The sequence below is a fragment of the Diadema setosum genome, chromosome 10 (genome assembly GCF_964275005.1).
Source record: "Diadema setosum chromosome 10, eeDiaSeto1, whole genome shotgun sequence".
Classification (NCBI taxonomy): domain Eukaryota; kingdom Metazoa; phylum Echinodermata; class Echinoidea; order Diadematoida; family Diadematidae; genus Diadema; species Diadema setosum.
In genome coordinates, this window is record NC_092694.1 from 24349670 (window position 1) to 24375583 (window position 25914).

The following is a 25914-nucleotide window of genomic DNA, read 5'->3' on the forward strand; positions in this document are numbered from 1 at the left end:
CCTACGTTGTAAACCACCAAATACTGTGGCATTTTGGCTTAGCACCAGCTGATAATGACGTCATTATTTGGGGGCGGCGCCACTTGAATTTGGGTTTTTAACTAGTCTAGACACTATCCACCGCTCTAGGATATAATGCATTGAACATTGTCCCCTTTTTCGGTTTGTCTGACGTAAGTGTGTTTACTGCAAAGACATGACAACATTCCAACACTCATACCATTTTGTACATTATATAAAAATATTTTGATAACAAAATGATGTTCATCACGTAATTAGTTACTGTGACGATGAAGGTTATGGGTCAAAATGGTATGCGAATATAAGACTAACCTACTGTATGATTGAAAAATAGTAACAAAATGACATCATCATATCACATGTTCTGACGTCATGTACACTTACTGGTCATCTGATAACGAGTATATACGAGTCGAGTGAGTGAGTGTAAAAAGACCAATTCCCAGCAGGTACCAAACACAAGAGGCTGTGATCCTGACGAATTAAGGTTGGTATATGCTGTGGTTGATACGACGCGTGTAATATGTTGTTAATTATATCTGCAAAATTTGACTGTTCAGAGGAAGATAATAAGTAAGTCGCACTCCTCTCCTCAGTGTGACGTGTGTAACAGTGTGTAACGTTATGTAGATGTCGGTGATGTAGACCGCTGGTAGGCCTACAGCGCGAGACGACTCGGTTGCGTTGATGAGATGGTGTGTATGGTTATTCTACGTAGCGTCTTGAGTACGTAATCTACAGACCAGTACAGTGGTGTTTTACCTGGATGGGAACGGTGTGTATTCCGTGAGCTTACGTTGTTAGTGAGCAGTGGTTTATGGTGAGGATTCGTTTGTAGCGCCTAGCGGAAGTCCTTGATGGCGATGTGATCCGAGAGAGTTTTGACGAGTGAGAATGGTGTAGAAAATGTGGTGGTGTGCAAGTGCGAGTGCTTTAAAGGGAATTCAAAGTTTATTTGATGAAAATCGGATTTGGAATAACTGAAGCATCCAAAAAACAAAGTAAAACAAAGCGATCATATTAAGGTGGTTCCCACACTTTATTAGAATCAATCTGTTTGGGATATATAATACAGTAGATCTAGTTATTTATGATTCAATGAATCATGCTTACTGTTAGAATTATTAATATTAAAGTTTATTTTCATCTAGGGTCTGATCCAAAAATAGTGTTCACTTGGACTAAATTTTCATATTGACACTTGTATTTCATGTTATATATCATATAAAAGCTGAGAATCTGCAGTTTTCAGAAAAGTACGTGTCCAATATATTTGACGTCAGACTTTTCCGTAAATTAGCGGTAAAACATGAAAAGCGCCCTCTTTGCGCGACGGGACGGACTTTACATTTTCAAGTAATTTGCACAAAAACTACAAAAGTAGGGGAAACATCAATTCTTATAATAGAGTACCCTTCCTAGGAGCAATTCATATCTGTTATTCATTTTTCTCATTATAGTTAAATTTTGGGTCAAAATCTTCATTTTTTCTTGAAAAAACATGTTTTTCAGTACTTTGACACAAAATTATTATTTTTTCTGTATGATAGACTTGAGTTTGGTCACTCATATTCCATAATGTATCAATGAATTAGTGGGGCTCTATATCCATGACACTAAATTAAATAATTCTCTATTCATAAGAAAATTATAATTGTCCAACATAATGTCCGTCCCGTCGCGCGACGGGACGGACTTTATATAATGGTAGGCGCGACGGGACGGACTGCACATGTAAACAATGGTAGGTGCGACGGGACAGAATTTTTATACCATAATGGGCTAGAAAAAGAGTGTCCGTAACTTGGAACAGAATAAAAAGACTACAATGTAATTGGCAAACTTGTGAAAAGAGTAACCATTGTATGTGGTCAAAGGAAGGTATCAGTGTAAAAGCTCAATCTTCATCTCAACCAATACTGTACTCTCCCTTAAAGTTTGATGTTCTGCTGATTTGTAGTTGCATTCATTTTACATGTACATGAATAGACTTTTACTGTTTGGAGTAATGTACTAAGATCTATGCTTACTTTTTGTTTCATATTTGTCCATGATGTAATTCACCAACTTATTTTTAGTAAGGCAATTCCCATTTAGACATTGAAAAAAAATAATTGTAAATTACAAATGCACAGTCTACTCTGGTAGTCAATACTGCATTAGATAAACCTGAGTCTCTTGTTCATGTGTTCTAACTGTATTTTTTTTTTTAATTGAGATTAATATTTACATATGTATCAATATGCACATTCTTACCATGTCTGAGAAATGGGGAAGAAAAATTGCCACAAAAAGTTTATGAGAAAAATGGGAAAAAAGCATTCTTAGACAATTGTTTGCATTTCAATACTGAAACATTGATTTTGAGCATGCCCATGTTGGAATGCACATGGGGAATTGACAATTCAAAATTCTTTAAAAAATACATACTGTAAACCTGTTTCAATTCTTAGACACTTCTGACATACAAGCTAAAAAAAAATACAATTTATGTAAAAAAGAAATGTCCACAATATTACTGCAACTCAAAAAAGAGGTGAAGTTTTAAAACTGAAAAATTACAGCATGGTTGTCAAAAACTGTGATCCTAATATATGATGCTCAACCCCTTGTGGATGGAAATTGAAAAAAAAAACAGCATCTGGATACTAAGATTATCACAAAATTACTTCCCCAAAATGATTTGCCACTACTCTGAGTGGCGTTGTTGCTGCTGAAAACTTGTATAGACTTTATAGCAGTCAGTCAAATCGTGGAGGTAGAATCAAAGCTTGTGCAAATGACGTGCAACGTATGAGTCTCATTTTCACTCATAACAAAAAAATATGTTTCTGGGAAAAATATAATCAAGGATTACTATACCATAAGTGTAAGGATTTTTTTGTGATGGAAATCTTTAACTATAATAGTGATAACTGTTACTGAAATTTTCAATCATTTCTCAGTAGTTTAAATCTTGGTGCTCTACACTAAAATGTTATAAAACTGTGTTAACCACAGGTTTGAACACATTTTGATGAAAATTAGTCAGTGTTGAAAATTTCCCATTCGTTTTGTACATAGTGCATATCGTTACGTCCCGTTGCGCTATGGGACGGAATTCAACACCTTTCGAGGAAATTACTTAAAAACTATAATATATTAGATCTGTATGTTAGCTCTTTTGTTGAAGTAATGTAGGGAATAGTAGCAAACAATGCCACATAGCATGGCAAGTCTGGCTCATCAACGTTGATACAATTCTCCTTTGAATTTTGTTTAAAAAAACAGTGATTTTTTTAATTCTGTCCCGTCACGCCAGTAAAATTTTTGGTTCCATGGAAACAAAACAAATGTCTGCCTTGTTTATAGTGCACTTTCATGCTGTCATGTAAGCTTGATACATATGGCTGCTATAATGCTAACATTTCTTTTTGTGAGCAAAAAATTCTCTTAAATTCCATCTCATTGCTGTCCCTTGATTTTTTGGATCAGACTCAGAGGTACATTTTTGTTTTTCTCGCTGGAAATTGGAAAAAAAAAATGGAAGAGAAAATGAAGAGTATCCACAGTTGCCAAGATCGTCATTAAAGACAGCCTTTGCATTGGTGATCAAATCTTGGTGGAAAGATTCAATCTTTGGGCAAATGAAATGCCATTGCAACATTATCATTCATGAAAAGTAATTTTCCTCGAGAAAGAAAATCAAGGATTACCATACCAAAAGTGTAAGAATTCTTGTAAAATGAGAATTTTTGGCCTTATGATAATAATTGTTGATCAAATTTTTCAGCATTCATTAGCAGTTTGAATCTTGGTGTGCTTAATCTACACTAAGATGTTATAAAACTGTGTTTTCCAAAGTTTAAATACATTTTGATGAAAATTAGCCGATTCTCTAGAATTTCCCATTCGTTGTGTACATAGTTCATTTTTGTCCGTCCCGTCGCGCGACGGGACGGATTTCAACAGCTTTTGAGAAAATCACCTAAAAAATAAAATCTATTAGATCTAGATGTTTCTCTATTTGTGGAAGTAATGTTTGGAACATTGACAAACAAACACCACATGACATGGTCTGTATTGCTCATTAACTTTGAATTAATTCTCCTTTGAATTTTCTTCACAAAAACCAGTGATTTTTTCAGTCCGTCCCGTCGCGCTTATAAAATTTGTTGTTGCCATGGAAACAAAACAGATGCCGATCTTGTCCATAGTGCAGTGTGATGTCTTCATGTAAGCTTAACACATTTGTAGTAATAAATGGCTGCTAACACTTAAACTTTTTTTGTTTTAAATAAAAAACCCATTCAAATTCCGTCCCGTCGCGCTCCCTTGATTTTTGGATCAGACCCTCTAACTGAGCACTAGCATTAATCATCTACCTGGTAAATGTTAGAAATAACATTAACAGTTTGAGTCTACATCTGATGTTGTTGTACGTTGTACTGTAGGTTAATCTTGATGTATCTTCATTTTAATGATTGATAATTACATTGTAGCTTTTCTAGTATGTCTATTTAATTAAAAAAAATGTACTAGAATCTAAAGCAAGCTGCCCATGATTTGACCATGATGCCGTCCAAAATTACCTGCTGCATGTAAAACTTGTGCGTTTGTATGCGGTTGAATTTTGGCATGGGGAGGTCGAAACTTGGCATTTCTGCTTTATCATTAGAACTGTTTGATCACAGAGCAAGCTGCATCAGGCACATACATAGACAAAGATCTGTCTGTGCGGAGGAGTCTTTTACTTCTTTGACGTTATCACTCTCCTCCGGAGACAGAGGGGATCTGTGAAGCCAGACGCAGTCTTCGCGGAAAATATCCCTGACAACCAGATACAGACCGATCTTTCAGTCAAGCACGTACAATAATGGGGGGGGGGGGGGGGGGGTTCAGGGGGTTCCGCAGAACCCTCGGGCTGCCAAAGGAGGACATATTTTGTTGGACTGTCACATCCACTACTCACTAGTGTCAGTGGGTCGTGTTGTGCCTGGTCATTATTTTGTTTCCTTTACTTGCCAGTCATCTATTTCAGATACAGTATATAGGTTAATGGATCTACATGTAAGTCAACGTTAGTGATTAGAAAACTATTCAAGATAAAGCACATCAAGCCACAGTTGTTGTTTTTTTATCTCTGTCTCTTCATGTTGTGAAGTGCTGAGCCACTGTGCTTTTCACAGAACTTGACTGTAATAACTATATAGGCCCTGGGCCCCGTTGCTAGAAACTTTGCGTTTAAACGCAACTTGCAACTGATTGTCACTGGCCAATCAAAATCATTATTGCATGCATGTCTTCTTAATAGGGCAGACCCTGAGCCAATCAGAATGGTTGTTTCAAAATTAGCAATTATTTGCAATTGATTGAAACTTTCTTGCAACGGGGCCCTGGAGTACTTTTTATGTAAATGTATTGCAGGTATACAGGTGAATGAAGTAAACCTACATGTATGTAGCACATACAGTGTAATTATGATCATTTTGAAAAGAATGATACCAGTGAAACAAAAGTATTATTAAACATCTTGTCATTATGCTGTCTGTGTTGAAAGTATCATAGTCTGATGTTCTTTCATAGATTGCCTACATGTACATGTACATCTAAGTCATACTTGTAGGCCTAAAGAGTTTCAGAGATTCTCCTAAGTGGAACTCTATGGTAAAAAGACAAAGACAAAAAAAAAAAAAAAAAATCATTTATATATACATTGTACAGGCACTCGGGACGATCGTAGATCTCTCTATAGCAAGAGAGTCATGTCACTAGGCCTACATATTTCACAGTGTATTGAATAGTCTCTGACAGTTCTGTCATTATACAAGAGGCAGTAGGAAGTCTCAAGCGCTACGCTGAACCTCATCACAATCACAGTGGGCAATCAGTCCAGACAACAGGTGCAGAGGGAGCAGCGGCTCAGCGGACCTTTTTTTTTTTTTTTTCTGGTCATTAGAATCAACTTGGGATAGCAAGAACTGGGGCTGGGGCACAAAATTTTTCATTATTAAAGAGTACCTGCATACCTTCTGTTGTGATCTTAACAAGCACTCGTTTGCTTTGCAATCTCTGAAAACTTGTAAATATTCACTGTAATCAGGAACATACTCGATGAGTTGCATTACAAGTAACATGTGTATGTAATGCAACTCATGTCTGTTCCTTAGCTGCTTCTTTTTTTTTCTTTTTTTTTTTAGGTGATCCGAGTATCCTCTCGGATCACCTTCTGTATCTGTACGGATTCTTTGGGTGTTCTTCTTCTTTTTCTTCTTCTTTATTTCTCCTCAAAAGTTGTGTATCGATTAGCTCAGAAAGTGCTCTTCCTATCAATTTCAAATTTATACCATATATGTATCATGTCCCAAAGACGACAAATTTTGTAAAATCATAGTGATCAGTCGACCGTGACGTCACTATGACGTCATTATATGAAAACACATTTTCATTCATATCTCATTAATGGAATAGAATTTTGCAATGAAATTTACGTCAAATACATTTCAATTTATGCGCATTTTACTCATATTCTCAGAATTCATATTTATCTTAATACGCGCGCATACGCGCGCGTTGAAATATTTGTATGCTCAGATCGAGCTCAAATTTTTTTTGCACACGTTTCAGACCATTTAGAGCATTTTTTGAAAAATTGAAAAAATTGGACGGACGCGTACGCGCGCGCACATATACGCACGCACAGCTCATGTGTAATAGAAATTTCCCGCTTTTGCACACTTATCGGATGCCTGAAATGTCAAGGAATATTTCTACCAAGTTTCAAGTCAATCCGACTCAATATGACGTCATACGGGCCCGTCGAAGTCGAAATTCCGCGCGCACGTCAATGGCGATATACAGTGCAACTATGCCAAAAAACCGCCAATTTTCAATCCGATTTTACTCGTCAAGATGAACGGTGACCCCCCATTTTTTTGACATATTTTGAAAGCTGATGAGTTGAACATGTCATTTCATGGGTTGGCAATGCTGAAAAACTGATTACAAGATATCGAATTTCTTAATAAAGTAAAAAAAGTAAATTTTCAAAATGACGTCATCAAATTTCAAGTTCACTCAAGCGTATCTCACTTATTCTTTTTTTGATTTTCATCCAAATTTCAATATGTTGTAGCTTATTAAATGTTCTTTCATTCATATAATAACAACATTTTGATTGGATGACGGCATCACCTCGTAAAAAGGGATTGAAAGTAATCTTGTCAAATTTGACCAGTTTACGTGTTATCTCTATGGGAGTGCAGTTTTTCTGGAAATGAAAACTGACATGACTATCTTTATCGAGCACTAGCTCACTTATGCTTCGGTGAATTTCTCTCATATTTTAGTATGTTGTAGCTGAGACTTTGGGCTATCGTAAGTGTGCCCTCTGTTTTTTCATACGGAGTCAGCATCACGTCCAAAAACTTGGTTGAAATTAAAGCTTATCTTCGATGTATTGAAATATTTCTTTCTTTCTGCAACTTTCTTTGCAATAACTCAAGAAAAACATACCCTATCACCACCATATTTTGCACATGTTTAGTTCATGTCACGTACATTATTTCATAAAATAGCAACTACTTTATCAGACGCCATCTTGGGCATGTAAATTAGGGTTAAAGGTCATAAATGTTTGATCCTGTATCTTGGTAAATACATGTCCTATCTTTCCCATATTTTGCACACGTAAAGACCATGTTACAAGGATCATTTCACAAAATAACCACTTTTTGCTCAGATGCCATCTTCTCTGTGCAAAGTGGGGTCAAAGGTCATATGTACTTCTTTCTTTATCTTCGTTGCGACGTGCTATGTCTATGGGAGGGGATTTCTCTAGATGTGAAAATTGACATGATTGTCTTTATCGAGCACTAACTCACTTACCCTTCCGTGAATTCCTTCCAGATTTTAATATGTTGTAGCTGAAACTTTGCGCTATCGTACGCGTGCCCTTTGTCTTCAAATGGTGTCGGGATCACGTCCAAAAACGTGGTTGAAATTAAAGCTTATCTTCGATGTATTTTATATTTCTTTCTTTTTCCAACTTTCTTTGCAATAACTCAAGAAAAACAGCCCCTATGACCCCCATATTTTGCACATATTTAGTTCATGTTACGTACATTATTTCATAAAATAACAACTACTTGATCAGACACCATCTTGTGTATGTAAATTAGGGTCAAAGGTCATAAATGTTTCATCCTGTATCTTGGTGAATACAATGTCTTATCTTTCCCATATTTTGCACACGCAAAGACCATGTTACAAGAATCATTTCACAAAATAACTACTTTTTGCTCAGATGCCATCTTGGGGGTGCAAAGTGGGGTCAAAGGTCAAATATACTTCATTCTGTATCTTCGATAGTGTATACGGAATTCGGTACCCAAGATGGCAGGTCTGACTCCCTTTTCTAAATGAGAATCCAAATATCACACGGCCAATGTCTCTAAACACAGATGAAACCTATATGGTCATGCCAATTGCGATCAGGACTCGAATCATTGATTAAAAAAAAAATCGGATCACCTAATTTGTCAGTCTTGACAAATTCCGAGTCTAGTTAATTTGTAGCAATTGTGTGCTCTTTGTTTATTTTTTCTCTCTTTTATTTTTGAAGAAAAAAAATGCCATCTCAAGAAGGGGGAGGGCAAGGGTGAAACATTACAGTGTATGTACATTTTCTGGTACTTTCATTCTTTAAATAGCAAAACTATTTTCTTTGTGTGTAATGGTTTTATAAGGCATTGAAAAAGATGAACTACAACTAGCTCAGAAATACATGTACATGTGTACACACTATGTTTTCTCATCTTGGTTTACTAGGGTTTGATATTGAGGGAATAGTTGTTGTGTTCTCCTGTCTGCATGGGTATATGCAAACTTTTTTGGTAGCTCTTGTACAATGTATCCAAGTTGCATACAATGTGTTGGAATGTTCAAACTATAATGTACACGTAATTTTGTCCATTCATACAAACTGTGTAATTCATATGACTTGGCACAATAAAATTAACCAAATTGGTAATGGATTTGTATAGAACTGCTTCATTAGCAAAATGAAAAGGGAAAATATGAGCTTCATTTATTTTAGAAATTGTACACTGTACATGTTTGAATTTTGAACAGTTGCTATACTTGACACTATTTTGCAGACTTCTAAGCTTCAAATTCTGTGGACTCACAGTTGGTACACAGTCATTGAGAAACCCACATATTGAAATATTGTGTACTGCGTAATGCAAGCCATGACCATCTATAGGAAAGTGTGTTGTTGATCCCAATGCAATGAATTAAATTTTTTTTTTTTTTTTTCAATTCAGGAAGAGGCATTTGGCCACGTGAGCAAAGCAGGAAATTCCTTTCATATCTCGATGTTAATGTACAACCTGTACGTCTGCAAAGAAAAGTTTAGATTAAAAAGTTTTTTAAAAAAAGAAGAAAAAAAAAAAAGAAATCATGTCTAGAATAGGAGACTAATTTTGCCTGCAGGATATTTCCTGTCAAATTATGACGAGATTTCCAGTGGATAATTTTCCCCTCCCTCTCTTCCTGTTATCTTCCCTTTATAATTTTTCCCCTGTATTATTTTCATTATTTGTATAATAAGTTGGGGTTTTTTTTGGTGTGTGGGGGGGGGGGGGAAGACGCAGGAAGAGAAATCATCAAAGTCACTGTGCAAAGTAACAGTGACAAGATGATTACTACATGTATGTAGTGTGAAGCTGTACATGTATTAGTTTCGCCTAAGTCATTTTTGCAATCCTGCCACCCACGATGGATTTAACAGATTAGCTTGCTCACTCTCGGCTTGCAATATAAGCTGTTAAGTAGATTTGAAGAGTGTGTTATTATGGTTTGCAGTGTTTCAGGCAAAGAACACAACTAGCCTGGCTGTGCTGAAACTGGTCAATTCTTAGGCTACTTCCTGCTTCCTGGTGTGTGTTTTCAGATTATTTCAGTGTGTGCATGTGTGTTTTGTGTGGGATTTTTTTTAAACAGCATTTTTGAAATCTTGTAGACCTGTGTATGTCTTCATATTGCTGAATTATGTGTAGCTTCATCCGATTCGCTAGTGCTGTGCAATCATATTTCATCTTCATTTTTCATATTATAGATTATCTATTTCTACGTTTGAAGAGAACTACCGCAAAGAGAATTCACCATGTCGCTGTATCCATCACTTGAGGATATGAAGGTGGACCAGATGGCGCAGGTATGAAAATTGCATTTCTTTGTAATGTACAAGTTACGTTTTGGTATTTAAACGTATAAATTCTAGTTGAGTGCTCTTGATAATTCATTCTGTACGTTTCAGCACTTAATTTGATTTGCCATTTGGTGTGCAGTGCTCATTCTGCATGATCTCCCTTTTTAGCTCACCTGAGCCAAAGGCTCAAGTGAGCTATTGCGATCGCCCTTTGTCCGGCGTCCGTCGTGCGTCGTGCGTCGTCCGTCGTGCGTCGTCCGTCGTGCGTAAACTTTTACATTTTTATCTTCTTCTTGAAAACCCCAAGACCGATTTTCATCAAACTTGGCAGGTAGCATCCCTAGGGGGTTAGGAACTCAATTTGTTAAAATGGGCACCATGCCCCACCCAGGGGGCCCCCAGGGGGGCCCAAACCCCCCAAAATTAAGGAATCTGTAAAAATCTTCTTCTCTAGAACCAGAAGTGATAGAGCTAAGTTAATACTATGAGTTAGTACATTGATGACTGTAGTTTCAAGTTTGTTCATGGCAGAATCAGGGGTGCCCCCCTTGGGACCCAGGGGAGGGGGGTGGGGAGGGGTCCTAATGGGGCCTAAATTATACATTTTCATCTTCTTCTTGAGAACCCCATGACCAATTTTCACCAAACTTGGCAGGTAGTATCCCTAGGGTGTTAGGATCTCAATTTGTTAAAATGGGCACCATGCCCCACCCAGGGGCCCCAGCGGGGCCAAACCCCCCAAAATGAAGGAATCTTTAAAAATCTTCTCTAGAATCAGAAGTTATAGAGCTAAGATAATACTATGAGTGAGTACATTAATGACTGTAGTTTCAAGTTTGTTCATAGCAAATCCAGGGGTGCCCCTCTTGGGGGCAGGGGGGGGGGGGGGGGGTTGGGAAGGTCCAAATGGGGGCCTGAATTGTACATTTTCATCTTCTTCCTGAAAACCTCATGATGGATTTTCGTCAAACTTGGCAGGTAGCATCCCTAGGGGGTCAGGATCTCAATTTATCAAAATGGGCACCATGCCCCACCCAGAGGGCCCCAGGGGGCCCCCAATCCCCCCAAATGAAGGAATCTTTAAAAATTTCGGCCCTTATTGTACATTTTCATCTTCTACTTGAGAAGCCTGGTCAAATTTTAGTAGAGCTGTGAATAATTTAGATTAGTGACTGCGTGAAAGGTGAACTTGCGATACTCAGGTGAGCGCTAGACCCACGGGTCTCTTGTTCCTTCATATTTTGTTAGTTTGTGTAGTCTTGATGTCTTTATACACCTGTTGTGATAGTTTGCCAATTGTGCATTATGCATACAATTTGTATAGTGTAGCATATATTGATATTAAAGCCATTTTATCATTAGTTTTTTAATATCAAAAAGGACAAGAAAAACTGAGAAGACAAAGGAAAGATATAAGTTGAGATTAGAGTTTTAGCAGCTTTCTTTCACTTGCTTTATATTTCAAAAGTGCAATATAGATTACAATGATCTCGTTGATCAATTTGCCAATTCCAGCGTGGTGTGTTGAGTCATGTTATTCAGGCAGTCAAAGCAGATGAAACCAAGTTGCTCTGGTATTTTACATGTATCCATAAATCTGTAAGGGTGGTGTATCCATAAATTTAATTTTGATATACATGTACATGCACTTATATCTTATGTTAAAAAAAAAAAAAAAGAGGAAGAATTTTGATATGTGGTTTTTTTTTTTTTTTTTTTTAGGTGGAAAAATGAATGAGTGAATGGTTTCATCAAAAGAGTATTCTAAATGAATGTATTCTGAGTGGACTGTTTCTAAGAAACACTTCATGACTTCAGTTCTGAATAGTTACACAAATTTGTCTCACTTTTCTTCTAAATCAGGCCCAGGCCAACTTCCACCAACAGGCCCAGGCTGCTGCAGCCGCCGCTCCAGCCATCGCAGCGGCTCCTCCCGGCTCCACAGTCGTTGTGACGACGCAGGGCTCCCTCTACCCATCTCTTGAAGAGTGGATGGGTCTCCCTCCGGCAGAGCTCCAGGCCTATGCTGCACAGGCAGTAAGTACAATTAAAATGCACCCTCATACATAACTGTACCACTCGTTTGAAAATTTTGTAGTGAAAATTGTATCTTCTCATCACCGAATTGGCACCCTTATACCACTCGTTTGGGAATTTTGTAGTGAAAATTGCTATCTTCTTGTCACGGAATTGGCACCCTTGAAATTTGCTGCATATTTGGTTTCATAGAAAGATGAAACGGATGAAACTTAGGGGTACAAAATTTTTAGATTTGAGAGAGAAAAAGGAACTTAAATCTTCTAGGTTATGCCATTTTAACAGTCTGTTCAAATAAAATGAAGAATTAAGAGGTTTTTCAAAGTTCTGCATTCAAAACAGAATACCATTTTGTTATCTTTTGTAAAGTCTGCAAATGAATTCTTTTTTGGCCCTTACAGCTTGTGTTTGTATAAAGTTACATTTAGTCAATATTTTTGTGCAGCCTGTGCAACAAGATTACCTGAAAATTAGCTTGGCTTCTGTATGGATTCTGTACTAAATTACACTGTACATGTACACATGTAACTCTTCAGTTGGGAGTGGTCAAATGTAATTTTCACATAAAAAGTAGAATAACTGAATATGAGCAGGTCTAATGCTCTTCCTATATGCACACTGTACATGGGACACTGTCTGGGAATAACAAGTGCAGTATGGGTTTCAGTTTTGCTGACAAGTGTGTACCCTTCAAGGACCCTCCTTACAAGCAGTAATCACGGCATGGCGATGCATAATTATTATCGAATGCTCTAAATTGGACCAGTAATGACGTCATGTATAATGTCATGCTGTATTTCCAGCCAGTGAAGTCACGGTCATGGGACGAAAAGCAATGTTTACAGAGGGCAAAGTCTTCCAGGGTCGCACTGAAGTGTGCATGTACAATTGTCTATTATGTTGTATGGCACACAAGTGTGACACTCGTGCATTATAATTGATGCAGGGCCCAATAGATAACTGCACACGTGAGCGTGACTGCTATTCTACATCTGTAGAGAGAATGTAGACAATTGCTGACTTGAAATGCAGCCAAAATTCCTTCCCAATCATGTGGGCTGTCTGAGGTTTACCTGTGTAAAGGTTAAATCTATTGTACGGCATATACTCAGGGAGGGAGGGAGTGAAGGAGAATGTGGTATAGTAGCCTTGATACACAGGATTTTCATCTAATTAATTTTGATCTCAAGTGGCATTGTACATGTAAGCCTTCAGATTAGTTCCACCTCAAAGGTTTTGAAGTGCTGCAAATTGTGGATACTGCAGCATGAACATTTGGGGCATTTTTAACACAAGTTTGGAAAAATCAAAGCAGAATTGAAATTTGTACTTGTATTCTCTGTCTATGTGGCACTTGGTTTTTACTTTAATTACATTCTGTTATTACATGTGTTAGCTTTTATTAAAAGTGCATGCACTGCCCTTCTGCAATTTTGTACATCGCATTTTGTACTGAGCTGTATACATGTCCTATTGTGCATTATGTTTAATGATTGTTACCAGGTATATATAATGCACAAGGCATTAGTCTTGTTGATCAAATCATTTGTACTGTGACTGACACATTTTTACAAAATTAGGGTGCTGCAAATCCACTTTATACATGCTTGCCCAGGGCCAATCAAATGTTCTGTTGGGCAAGTGAAATGAATGGGCATTTGCATACAATGTTTGTCAAGAGGCTCATGCCTCATAATTTGGAATTTGCCCAATATCCTAATTTGGCAAGTAGGAGAAATATCTTTTGTCATACACTGTGAAACTGTCAATGTTTGCCAAAATTTACAAGGTACAGTGCACGTCATTTATAATGTAGCACATCAACTGTGCAATTATGACTGCGTAATACACGTAACTTTGTGTGACCCAGCACATATACATGTATTATGCCGATGACCCTCCAATTATGCATGTGTACAGACCTGCACTAATCTACAATGTACAATGTTGTGCCTTCTTTAGGCTTGTTTTATGCAAATTTGGGTCATTTACATGTATGTCATATTCAGTGTCTGCGGGAACTAGGAATTTATTTAACAGATTTTTATTGTCAATGGCAGTGAAGCTGTGGCAATGAGTACAGGGATAACACGTTGGGGCACCCATCTCAAATACAACATGAACATGCCTGCTATTTCCTTATTTGTGTGTGCATGTACATTGTACAATGTACATGCTACACAAATAATGGGGTATGAGTTGCATATCAGACACTCAAGTGAGCTACTTTCAGAAGTACATTGTACGTAGTTAATACAGTCTAAGAATGGGAACTGCAGTCTGGGGAAAAAAAAAAATCACTGAAAAGGGCATTATAATTTAAACCACATATGTGTATCACATCTTAACCCATTGAGGACGAGTCCCAAGTATACTTGGGCAAGTGTCAATGGGAAATGTGTGTTGTAGCAAAATCAGGCCCGTCCTCAACAGGTTAAGTATGTGTATGTTGCATACTCAAGATATTAACCTACTGTTTCAGTGGGCTGATAGTTTCACACCATATCTTCATCACACAATATGTACTGAATGATGAGAAGTGAGAGGCCTGTACTCAAAGCGTCAAATGCTTCCTTTCTTTCCCACAGCAAGCAGTAGTACCCAGGCCAGCTGGAACCGTTGCCGTTCCCTCGCAGAACACTGCCGTTGCCCGGTGACTGGCAGTCAAAATCTGGGCGTGGCCAGGTCCGAGATCAAGCAGGGTGTCCGCGAGGTCGTCGTGTGCAAGGACGCAAGCGGCAAAATCGGCCTACGTGTGCGAGACATTAGCAAGGTAAAGTTTCTAGAGTTGGTCATTTCTTTCTAATAAAGATGATACTGTTCTGTTTGTTCCTCTGTACAACTTGTTTTCATGGTAGTCACGCCCACTCATCAATGCCAAACACCTAGCGAAGGAATGCTACTGTTTAATGAGTTTTGACATCATAGGTAGAAAGTACATTGTACGTTGTGTGGCAGATTAGATATGTAAGGAATCTTGTGTTTATTATTCTCCTCCTTCTCCTGCTCCATATCTTTCTGCTTCTTCACATTTTTGTTGCTGAATTATTTTTGTTTCTGTTCAGTTATCAGTCATAAATTTTTCTTTTGCTTTCCCTATCTCTTCTGCTACGTTGTATCTCAAATCTTTTCACTTTTTCTTTCCCACTTTCTACAACAGTGGCAGCATACAGTAGTGTCATAATTTATCAGTTCTTAAATCACCTATGTCATGTAGTAATCTTTTTCTCTCCTCATCCCCCAACAACAGGGTATATTCATCACCTTCTTCAACAAGGGCTCGCCGGCCGCATTGGGCGGGCTCAGGTTCGGCGACCAGATCCTGCAAATCAACGGTGAGAACGTTGCGGGCTACAGCAAGGATAAAGCCATGGGGATCCTGAAGAAGGCAAGCCCCAACAGCATTCGACTGGCCATCAGAGACAGGTGGGTACCCCTCCCAGCTTCCCTGGGAGCAACCCTGTACAGAACATATGCTGTACTTTGTAAGATCTGGCAAGTTTTTCAGCACGTACCTCTCACTTTGATTTCTATTTTAATTGCCATCCATGACTGTCTCCTATCCATTTGAATTTCTTGCCATATTTATAGTTCATTCCGTTTTCTAAGTCAGTTTACAAGAAAAGTATAATATGCACTCATACTTATGCTATTTATTAATCAGAAGTTTTTTCTATTGTCAGATGAATGTTAATTAGGAGTGTAATAGTGCGGAGACAATATGAAACTTGCGAGTGCATCTACTGCTAAGTATTTGATTTATTGAATCTTCTTTTTGCCTTTGTCTGCAAAGAACAAGGTAACTACCATAGCTATCTAATCAAGTTGTCTCTGTTCTATCCAGTTGTTATCGCTGGTTTGAGTAAGCCCGAGCAAACTTTCTGGTTGTTGTGAAAAAACTTGTAGGCTGTGATATTTAAAGGACAAGTTCACCTTCATAGACATGTGGGTTGAGTGGATGCAGCAATATTAGTAGAACACATCAGTGAGAGTTTGAGGAAAATCAGACAATCCGTTCAAAAGTTATGAATTTTTTAAGTTTCTGCTCGCTCAAGGCTGGATGAGAAGACTACATAGCTTGTGATGTCACATGTGTACAATGATACAAAGAAAGAATATAGAAAATTCCACATATTTTCACTTTTCTCGCAAAACAAAAGAACATTTAACTTCTCTCTTTCAGAAGGCAGGGGGAATAATATTACCCTCAACATAATGTCAGTAACAAGTGGAAGAAGTGTTCACTTTATTCAAAAAGTTAATTTTTGTGAAATTTTCTTTTTATTTTCTTTCTATCGTACGCATATGACATCATACACTGTAGTAGTCTTCTCAACCAGCAGTAACTGCGCATATACTTTAAAAATTCATAACTTTTAAACGGATTGTCTGATTTTCCCAAACTTTCACTCATGTGTTCTACTAATATTGTTGCATTTACACAACCCACATGTACATGAAGATGGAACTGTCCTTTAACAATTCTCCTACAGTGAGGATTCACACAGTCATTGAAAATGACTGCTATTGTACATAGCATTACAAGTAATACAAGGGAATCTCAGTATAACAAGCTACTTGGAACCACTGAAATTTTGGTATCATGTTATGTCAGGAATAGAAGCAAAAGAATATGTAAAGAAAAAGGCCTGCAGAATTACCGTGTAATGTCAGGTATCTCGCTAAAATCCCACCTCATTTATAATCAGGTTCCACTGTAATATAAAAGCTTGTGGTAATTGCAATAAATGGTGATAGTTCGAATCTTCTCTTCCTACAAACTCCAGGCCATTTGAGAGAACAATCACACTCCAGAAGGATAGTGCCGGCTACGTGGGCTTCGTCTACAAGAATGGTAAGATCACAAGATCGCCAAGGATACGTCCGCGGCCAGGAACGGACTGCTCATCGACCATGCCATCCTGGAGGTCAACGGTCAGAACGTTGTAGGCCTCACAGGTAAAGTCACTTCTTTTATTTTTTCCCTGTGATCAGTTTAATGTTGGTGGTATCTAGAAGCAAAGTAATATGTTGCATGAAAATACTGCAGGCTGGGTCTGACTCATCAGCAAGATGTTTTTGTTGTTTTTTGTGAACATGTAGCCCCAAACCAGCACCTTTTTATTATTCTCCCTTCTTTTTTTTTTCCATATGGGCTGAGGAAACTATTCAAAGTGCAATCAGAATTGACTTTGAAGATATACATCAGCTATTTTCCACTACTTTAACAATGAAGATTATAATTGTGATTATGTTGTAATTCTATGAAATTTGTACATTTACTCAGTAGACACTACCTCACTTGCCTATTTCAACGAGCATTCCTTTATATTAAATGGGTTAGTCAAATACCGGTTAGTGATTGGCTAAACACAGTCACGTGATGGAGGTACATTTGTTATGTTCGCCCATGGGCCAACATTCTTGTAATGTTCTCCCATGGGAAACATTTTCACATAACAAATGACAGAAGGCCTAGGACCGCGCGCACAGTGAATTTGGCTCTGCGCAAGCGAGCGAGCGGTTCGAGTGCGTTGTGCTGCTGGTGGTTGATGTTGACGTATTTGACCAAAGATCATAAGATCTTTGATTTGACATATATGACTAATCCATGTAATATAACAGATGATGACTTTTGTTGTCGGGAACATGTACCAAACGTTCCGCCCTCAGGGTTTGAAATGCTATCTCGTGAGGCTATAAGTCCCTCAATAGCATTTCAAACCCTTCGGGTGGAACATTCGGTATGTTCCCTCCCCGCCAGTCATCATCTATATAATGTGCTCTTTGCAGTCTATTGGGATTCATGATACATTAATGAGATGTTGTAAATTTTGTTTCATTTTCCATTTTTTTTCCGCAAACAAGGACAAGGAGATTTCAAGCATCCTTGAGGGCGTTTGCCAGACAGTAACGCTGACCATCATGCTAATGTGTTCTTTGACCACATGATGAAGAGGTGAGCAAACTTCGTTGTAGCAGTTGTTGACACTCCCCTCCCCCCCCCCCCCCCCCCCCCCCCCGCCCTTTTCTCTACCCTTTCTCTTGCTGTCTCTCTGTCTTTTCAGCCGGCTATCCACCTATCTACCCAAGGTATACATTCCATTGGTAGCAGTGTTCACACTCATTTTGAAGTGAACCTTCTGTTAATCTCAAGACATTCCAAGTATATACTGTTGTAATGACGATGACAAGAAAAAAGAAAGAAAGAAAGAAAGATGTGTTCACATGTCTGAGAAGAACCAATGAATCAAATAGACAGAATCAAATATACATAATTTTGAAATGGTGTTACTGAAATGTGTAGAAGATTTTTCATCATCTGAAAAGAGCATACTTTGTTTCTGTTCTCCTTGTTGAGTTGTGTTCTCAGGTTATTAATAAACAAAATGTCATCCACTTCAGCAAATGTGCAAGCACGCCTGAATGAAACAAAAAACCTTTTTTTTTTTTTTTTTAAAGCCATATTTCATTTGTGATATATTTACCAAAAAGATATTATGTCATTTATTTCATTGTTTTCCCTTAGTTTATGTTAATACTTTTTTGGCTGCTAGATGTCTATTGTTGAAAAATGCTTGCAGCCATAAATACCAGAAGATTGGGGGTAAGGGGGGTGGGGGTGTTCAGAGAAAGAGAGAGGGGTTTATGGAATAAGGAACTGCTATGCACCTTAGTCCAATATGTGCTACAAGCAACATTCAGCTGAAAACTGTTCTAGACAAATACCAGCACATACTTTTCTGCTGCTCCAGTTCAAAATTACACAATATACCTTTATAGCTCAAACCATAAATATGACATTGTCTCTTTTTTATGCCTCCGCAATGAAGTGGCCAGAGGCATTATGTTTCGGGTCGTCCGTCCGTCCGTCCGTCCCGTTTTGTTTTTGTCGATATCTCAAGAACCGTGTGGTTTTACATCAAACTTGGTATGGGGTATATCACTGGGGGATAATACTTTGTGTGGATTTTAGGGTCACAGGGTCAAAGGTCAAAGGTCACAGGTTATTTTGTGAAAAAAAATTGAAATTTCATGTTTTTCTCCATATCTCGCAAATGGTTCAAGGTATCTTCATGGAACTTAGTATATATGCTTGTACCGATGGGCAGTGATTATCTAGGGAAGTTGGGGTCATGGGTTAAGGTCAGGGGTCAAGGTCAACTCCTCAAAATATCACTACTTTCCTTAAAATGCAATATGCCTGAAGTTTTTGTTTTTGTTTTAACTTGATGTATGCATGTATTACCCAATATGTATTCTGTGGGAAGTTCTTGCCAAAATGTCAAAGGTCAAAAGGTCAAGTGAAAGTGCTGAATTGCACTTTTTCCTCCATATCTCAAAAGTAACGCAAGGTATCATCATGAAACTTACATATTTATGCATGTTCAACCTAACAGTGATTCTCTTTGGAGCTGTGAGTCAAAGGTCAAAGGCCAGGTTAGATAATGCTATTTCCCGTTTGATACTGATATTATACTTTTTCTCAATACCTTGAAAATTACTCAATGCATAAACTTATAAAAGGTCAAAAGTCAAGTAAAATCTTCAGTTCCCCAAATACCTGCACTCTGACATTTTAATAATTCATCCAATTGAACCTAGTTCTAGGAAAGTGAACATTCAGCACATTTGTGGCAAACCTGTCATTTTAATATTTTGCCAATTGTGTGAAACTGTCATCACACATTGTCAAGACATTGTACTATAGACCTATAGGAGAACCATGCATTATGGCGGAGGCATATCAGTCGCCGTAGCGATATATCTAGTTTTTTTCTTCCATCTCTTTCAACCCTTAGCCTGGCATCCTCACTCGTAAAGAGTTCCATGGATCACTCCGTTCCTGAGATCTAAGGATGAAACATCTCATCAGAATGCCGCATTGCAAGAAACTATTGAAATGCAGGAACAGAGTGAGATTTTTAAAAAAAGGACCCATGAAACATGTGAAGATGAACAAGTGACATTTTATGCAGATCTCATTCGGTGACGGAGCTGGAATATCGTCGCAAATGTGTACCATTTGAGGAGGGCATTCTCAGGGGAGGCTCACACCGATGAAAGATGGAGAAGAGGAATGGAGGAGGAGGAGGAGGAGGAGGAAGAGGAGACTGTATGGATTACAAATTAACATGTAATGCCAACTTTGCCCATGTGGATGGAACAGGAGTGCAGGATTTGTCTATCCGGCTGTGAGATACAAGATTTGATTTAATTACAGTATATTGTTTAAAATATTTTCAATCTTAATACGAGATTAATCGAAGGGAAAGCTATAAAAAGGTTAAAGTTATTTACATAGAAAAAGAAAACACACACACTAACTTTGCGATATGTAAATAGCAAGCAAAACTTGATTTTTGTTTTTAACCTTTAGCCAAGACATTCCACCATGCCATGTTCATGTTGTTGCTGCACATAATTTGTCATTATGGCAAGGAAGGCACATTTCATTTGATACCGAAGCAGGTAGACATGCTTTTGCACAGGGTTTTGTGTGTAGTTTTTGAAAACTGCATGCTGGGACTGCAGAAAAGCTGACTTGGGATGTAACCACATCAGGTTTGGCTGCTGGAGAGTGAAGTCACTGTAGCATTGCTATTGGGTGGCTAATCACCACAGGATTTGCATAAAATGTACAGTGACAAATAGATTTAAGTGCAATATGGCACTTGGTAGTGGAAAAAAAAAAAAAAAACATATTGAAGGACAAATTATTGAAAAAGGGGTGTGCAACTATCATTGGTGTCGGTACGTCATTTTTTTTCCCCCCTCACTGCTGACCAACCTAATGCCAACTGTCACGTGTGTACATGCATAAGTTTACTTTAAGGTGCATATATTCATTTCTAACCTTGTTCCTGTAACCAAAGCCTACTGTTTGTGGCAAATTTAATTTCTTTGATAATGACTCAAGCAGTGTGAAGGCTTTCTCATTCTTCTGGCACAATGATGCACTGAAGCACTCCTCCTGCAAAATCAATAAAGGAGAATATCTTTCTTCTTTTTTTGTCATAGATGATAGTAATTCCCACCTTTGTTTAATCACCTACTTTGCAATCTAGATGACATTCGTGTCCACAAAATGTAATTGATTTAGTGTGATTTTCATCCCTGTCCATGCAAAAAGTCCTGAATGATTTTCTTTTCTCTAGAATCCTATCGCCATCAATGATCACATTCTTTATGTGTGTTTGTAGTTGCAATATTGTCCAAGGTGTTAAGTTTCATTAGGATGAAAAAGATGGAAAGCAAAAGGTGTGTACTGTACTCATATCTGTGATTTATAGTGGATAACAGATGCTTTGAGATTTATCGGGGGTGCATGCTGCTCTGCTTTATTTCATTTCATTGTACTAAAGGAGACATTTAATCACAAATGATGAAGATACGCAGAGTGAGGCTCACAGAATTGGCAAAAATAATTAGACAAAGCCATGAGGAATATTCATCTCTTGCAACTGATGAATCTCTCTACACAGTCTAGCAACTTTCATGAATTTGAATATCCATCTCTTGTTTATCATTAGAGTGAGTAGATAACTCTGGTGTCAGAATATATTAATGCTGCTTGTACATTCTGGAGTTTTATACATGTACCACAATGCATACAAATGTATCATCATGTTGTGTATCAGTGACTAACTAGTGGCATGACATTTTTGTATGATAGCATAAGAGTACTTTTTTTTATACAATAATCATTTGAAATAAACTGGTACAATCATTATAGTACACGACTACCTGTTGTTAAATCTTATGTTTGTAGATTTATGGAAGGCGGTTTGCTGTGTGCTCGCATACCAGTAATATTCCTTCATCTATATTTTTGCTTGCTAATGATGTAGTGAATGCTGTTCATTTCAACATAGTATTAAGCCTTAACTTATGTCATCAGTACAATTTGTTATCTCTTTGTTATCTGTGTAGTACCCTTTGTTTTTGTGAAACAGAAAAAAAAAAGAGGATAGATTATGTAAATATGAGAATATTCTGGATGATAATGCATTTTGATGACAATGCCTCTTTACTATGTGCCTGTCAGCGTGCATGATAGCGAAACTAATATTAAAGTGGCCATGTGGCTTTCATCTTGTTACAGCTATAACTGACCTGAAAAGGAGGTGTTTGTTGTCCGTTGATGTTGGGAGTTTTGGTTTGTGTGGTGTGTATGCTCAATTAGTGTACATGTACATTCTTGGCCTGGTCATCAAGCATATGAAGATTTATGTCAGAGAATGATTTTAATTTTATTTTGTCTTTTTGTATCCATGTATGAAAACAAATACTACTGTAAAACCAGAAATATTTGTGGCATGAAATTTTTATGATCAGAGCCAACAGTCTTTTTTTTTTTTTTTTGGGGGGGGGGAGAATTTTCATTCACTTGGAAATTTATAGTTTTACAGTACAACATATGCAAACCATATATTCTTGAGCAGGAATTTGAAGAATCAGAAATTCTGGAGCGGTTTAATTCACAACCAAAAACTCACAGGAACAGAATGTTTAAGGAATAGTGTAGTATTGGTTGAGGTGAGAATTCAGCTTTTAACTTTTTGTGAAATACTCAGAAACTGCTTTATGAAATGTTAAAGAGCATACAATTTGAAGAGGAATTCAAAGTTTATTTGATGGAAATCAGTTTTAAAATGGTCGAGATATCCAAAAACAAAGTAAAGCAAAGCAATCCTAACAAAAGTTGGGTCTCACCTTTTAATTAGGATCACTTTGTTTTGGATATCTCGGCTATTTCAAAACCAATTTCATCAAATAAACTGTAATTCCTCCTAGAATATGTTCTTTCATATTTCATAAGAGGTTTTCATTATCTCATAAAATCCTCATCACAAAATGTTGGAAACCTGAAGCCCCATCTCAACCGAAACTGTACCACTCATATAAGTACAATTAATGTAACATTATACTTGGTATAAAGAGTTAGCAATTTCCCACCTTTGAGATGATGTACATGTACAGCACATTAACCTTTGTGTAATGACATCCAACATATTGTCAATGTTGCTACTTCCCTAACATTACATCCCTTTCATTGTACAGTTCAGTGGGAAGTGCAGTACAGTGTACTAGATGAACGATTTGTGTCTGTGGCAAGCCAAAAGGAAATGCATCCAGTAAATTAGCCATCGGGGCACAAGGGTAAAAATTGGATTTCTGGCAAAAAAAGTTGTCCCTCCATTCGATTAAACAGATGATGTACGTGTCTTCGTGCATCAGTAGGAATAGTGTGCATGCGGTAACTATGATTAACATCGAAACCCACTCAGCTTCCCCTCGTGGGTTTAACATTCCATAGCTACCTTGTGCATGCAAATAACCTCCTGATGCACGTCTTGGACCTGTACATCATTTGTATGTAATAGACCGGGGGCCCAGAAGATTTATTCAGCTGAAAGGGTTCACACTTTTTAATGGTCTCATCATATAGGGATGTGTCCAAGGGTCAATAAAATGCATTGCTGGCAAGTCACATCCTGTACCGTAAGCTAGGGACACAAAAAGGGACCCCGAAAAATGGATTTATTCAGCCGAAGGGGGTCACGGACAAAAGTTGGTGGATATTGCTCCTTTGGGTGTACTTATACTGAAAACAGCAATGCCAGCTATTTTATCCTGTACGGGGCCCTAGACAGTAGCCCCAAAGGGCCCCACCCCCATAGGCCTACGTACAAACACACACAAACATTGATTTTATTCAGTTGAAAAGAGTCACGGCTAATTTCTTTTGCAATTGAAGTAGTTCCCATCAGAGATATTCAAAACACCAATACCAGCTATTTTATCCTGTACGGGCCCCAGACAGTAGCCCCAAAGTGCCCCACCCCCCATAGGCCATACGTACAAACACACACAAACATTGATTTCATTCGTGCAGCTGAGAAGAGTCACGGCTAATTTCATTTGCAATGGAAGGAGCACCCATCAGAGATATCAAACACACCAAAGTCAGCTATGTTATCCAGTACGGGGCCCCGGACAGTAGCCCCAAAGGAGCTCCCCCCCCCCCCCCCCCCCGACAACACACCCCACACTAGTTTCATTCAGCTGAAAAGTGTCACGGCTAATTTCTTTTGCAATGGAAGTCGTACCCATCAAAGATATCCAAAATACCAAAGCCAGCTATTTTATCCTGCACGGGGCTCCAGTCAGTAGCCCCAAATTGCTCCCTCCCCCCCCCCCCCCACACAAACACATTGATTTTGTTCAGCTGAATAGGGTCATGGCTACTTTCTTTTGCAATTGGTAGTAGGCATACTCATCAGAGATATCCAAACACTAAAGCCAGTTATTTTATCCTGTACGGGGTCCCAGACAGTAGCCCCGAAGTGCACCCCCCCCCAACACACACACACACACACACACACACACACACACACACACACACACACACACACACATTAGTTTCATTCAGCCAAAATGGGTCAGGCTAATTTATGGAAGTATACCCATCAAAGATATCCAAAGCACCAAAGCCAGTTATTTTATCCTGAACGGGGCCCCATCAGACAGTAGCCCCAAAGTGCCCCCCCCCCCCCTCTCCACACACACACACATACACACACACACACACACACACACACACACACTAGTTTCATTCAGCTGAAAAGGGTCACGGCTAATTTCTTTTGCAATGGAAGTAGTACCCATCAGAGATATCCAAAATACCAAAGCCAGTTATTTTATCCTGTATGGGGCCCCGCACAGTATAGCCCCAAACACGGGTAATTTCTTTTACACTGGAAGAAGTACCTATCAGAGATATTCAACACACAAGGCTAGTTATTTCATCCTGCACAGAGCCCTAGACAGTAGCTCACAGTGTCCCATCCATTATACATGTACTGTGAATCAGCTGAAAATGGTCTTACAAATTCTTTTGTAACGTTAATATCAGGGCCTACTGAACAGAGATATCACAAACACTGAAGCAAGTCATCTTATCCTGTATACGGGGTCCCATAGGTTACAGTAGCAAAACACTCAAGAAATTTGCAAAGGAAGCATACTTCTGTAGGCCTATAGTGCACAACCAAGATGACCATATTACGAAAACCAGTCATTTCATCTTGTACTAGGCCCAGGTTACAGTAGCCATAAAGTGCCCCTCCCCACATAATTATTATGACATCATTTAGCTGAAAAGAGTCATAGTCGTTTTTCTTTTACAATCGAAGTAGGCCTTAGTTTACATCATAGATACCCAAAACATCAAAGCCAGTTAGGTTTTCCCAGCCAATTTCGCACTTTTTTTGGTTCATTAATTTTGATAGAACGTTCGAATTCGTAAAATGTGTATTCAAATTGGCTGGTACCCTACGTTCATTCAAATTCGCCTTGACTTGCCGAAAAGTGTATTTCAGTCATTAAATTTCGCGAAAGACAGTCAAATTCCAAACGTGTTCATTCAAATTCAAATCATGCTATTTCTTTGTTTCAGATCTTTTTAAACATGTCTTTCTATCTGTGTTTCGTTTCATCTATAAATTACTGTTATAAAGCAGTAAAAGTGTCATATTTCTTATCTAGTATAACTGGATTTTGGTTGTTCTGTAACCAGACTGGTAACGCTCCTTCTCTTCATATACATGTCATTATAGGCCTATACGTGTACCAGGAATGAGCTTAACTTCATTTTTATA

At 38.1% G+C, this 25914-nt stretch overlaps 1 protein-coding gene across 1 annotated transcript; it reads left to right on the forward strand.

Annotated features, from left to right (window-relative positions):
* The first annotated feature begins 412 nt into the window (after positions 1 to 412).
* On the forward strand, positions 413 to 20334 carry LOC140234521 (syntenin-1-like). Its single transcript, XM_072314563.1, is given in 11 exon segments — positions 413 to 508; positions 10121 to 10219; positions 12077 to 12250; positions 14839 to 14896; positions 14899 to 15023; positions 15501 to 15676; positions 17038 to 17111; positions 17114 to 17214; positions 18119 to 18176; positions 18179 to 18209; positions 20053 to 20334. Coding segments are annotated over 10 exon segments (903 nt in total). The 5' UTR covers positions 413 to 508; positions 10121 to 10168; the 3' UTR covers positions 20108 to 20334.
* The last annotated feature ends 5580 nt before the right edge of the window (positions 20335 to 25914 follow it).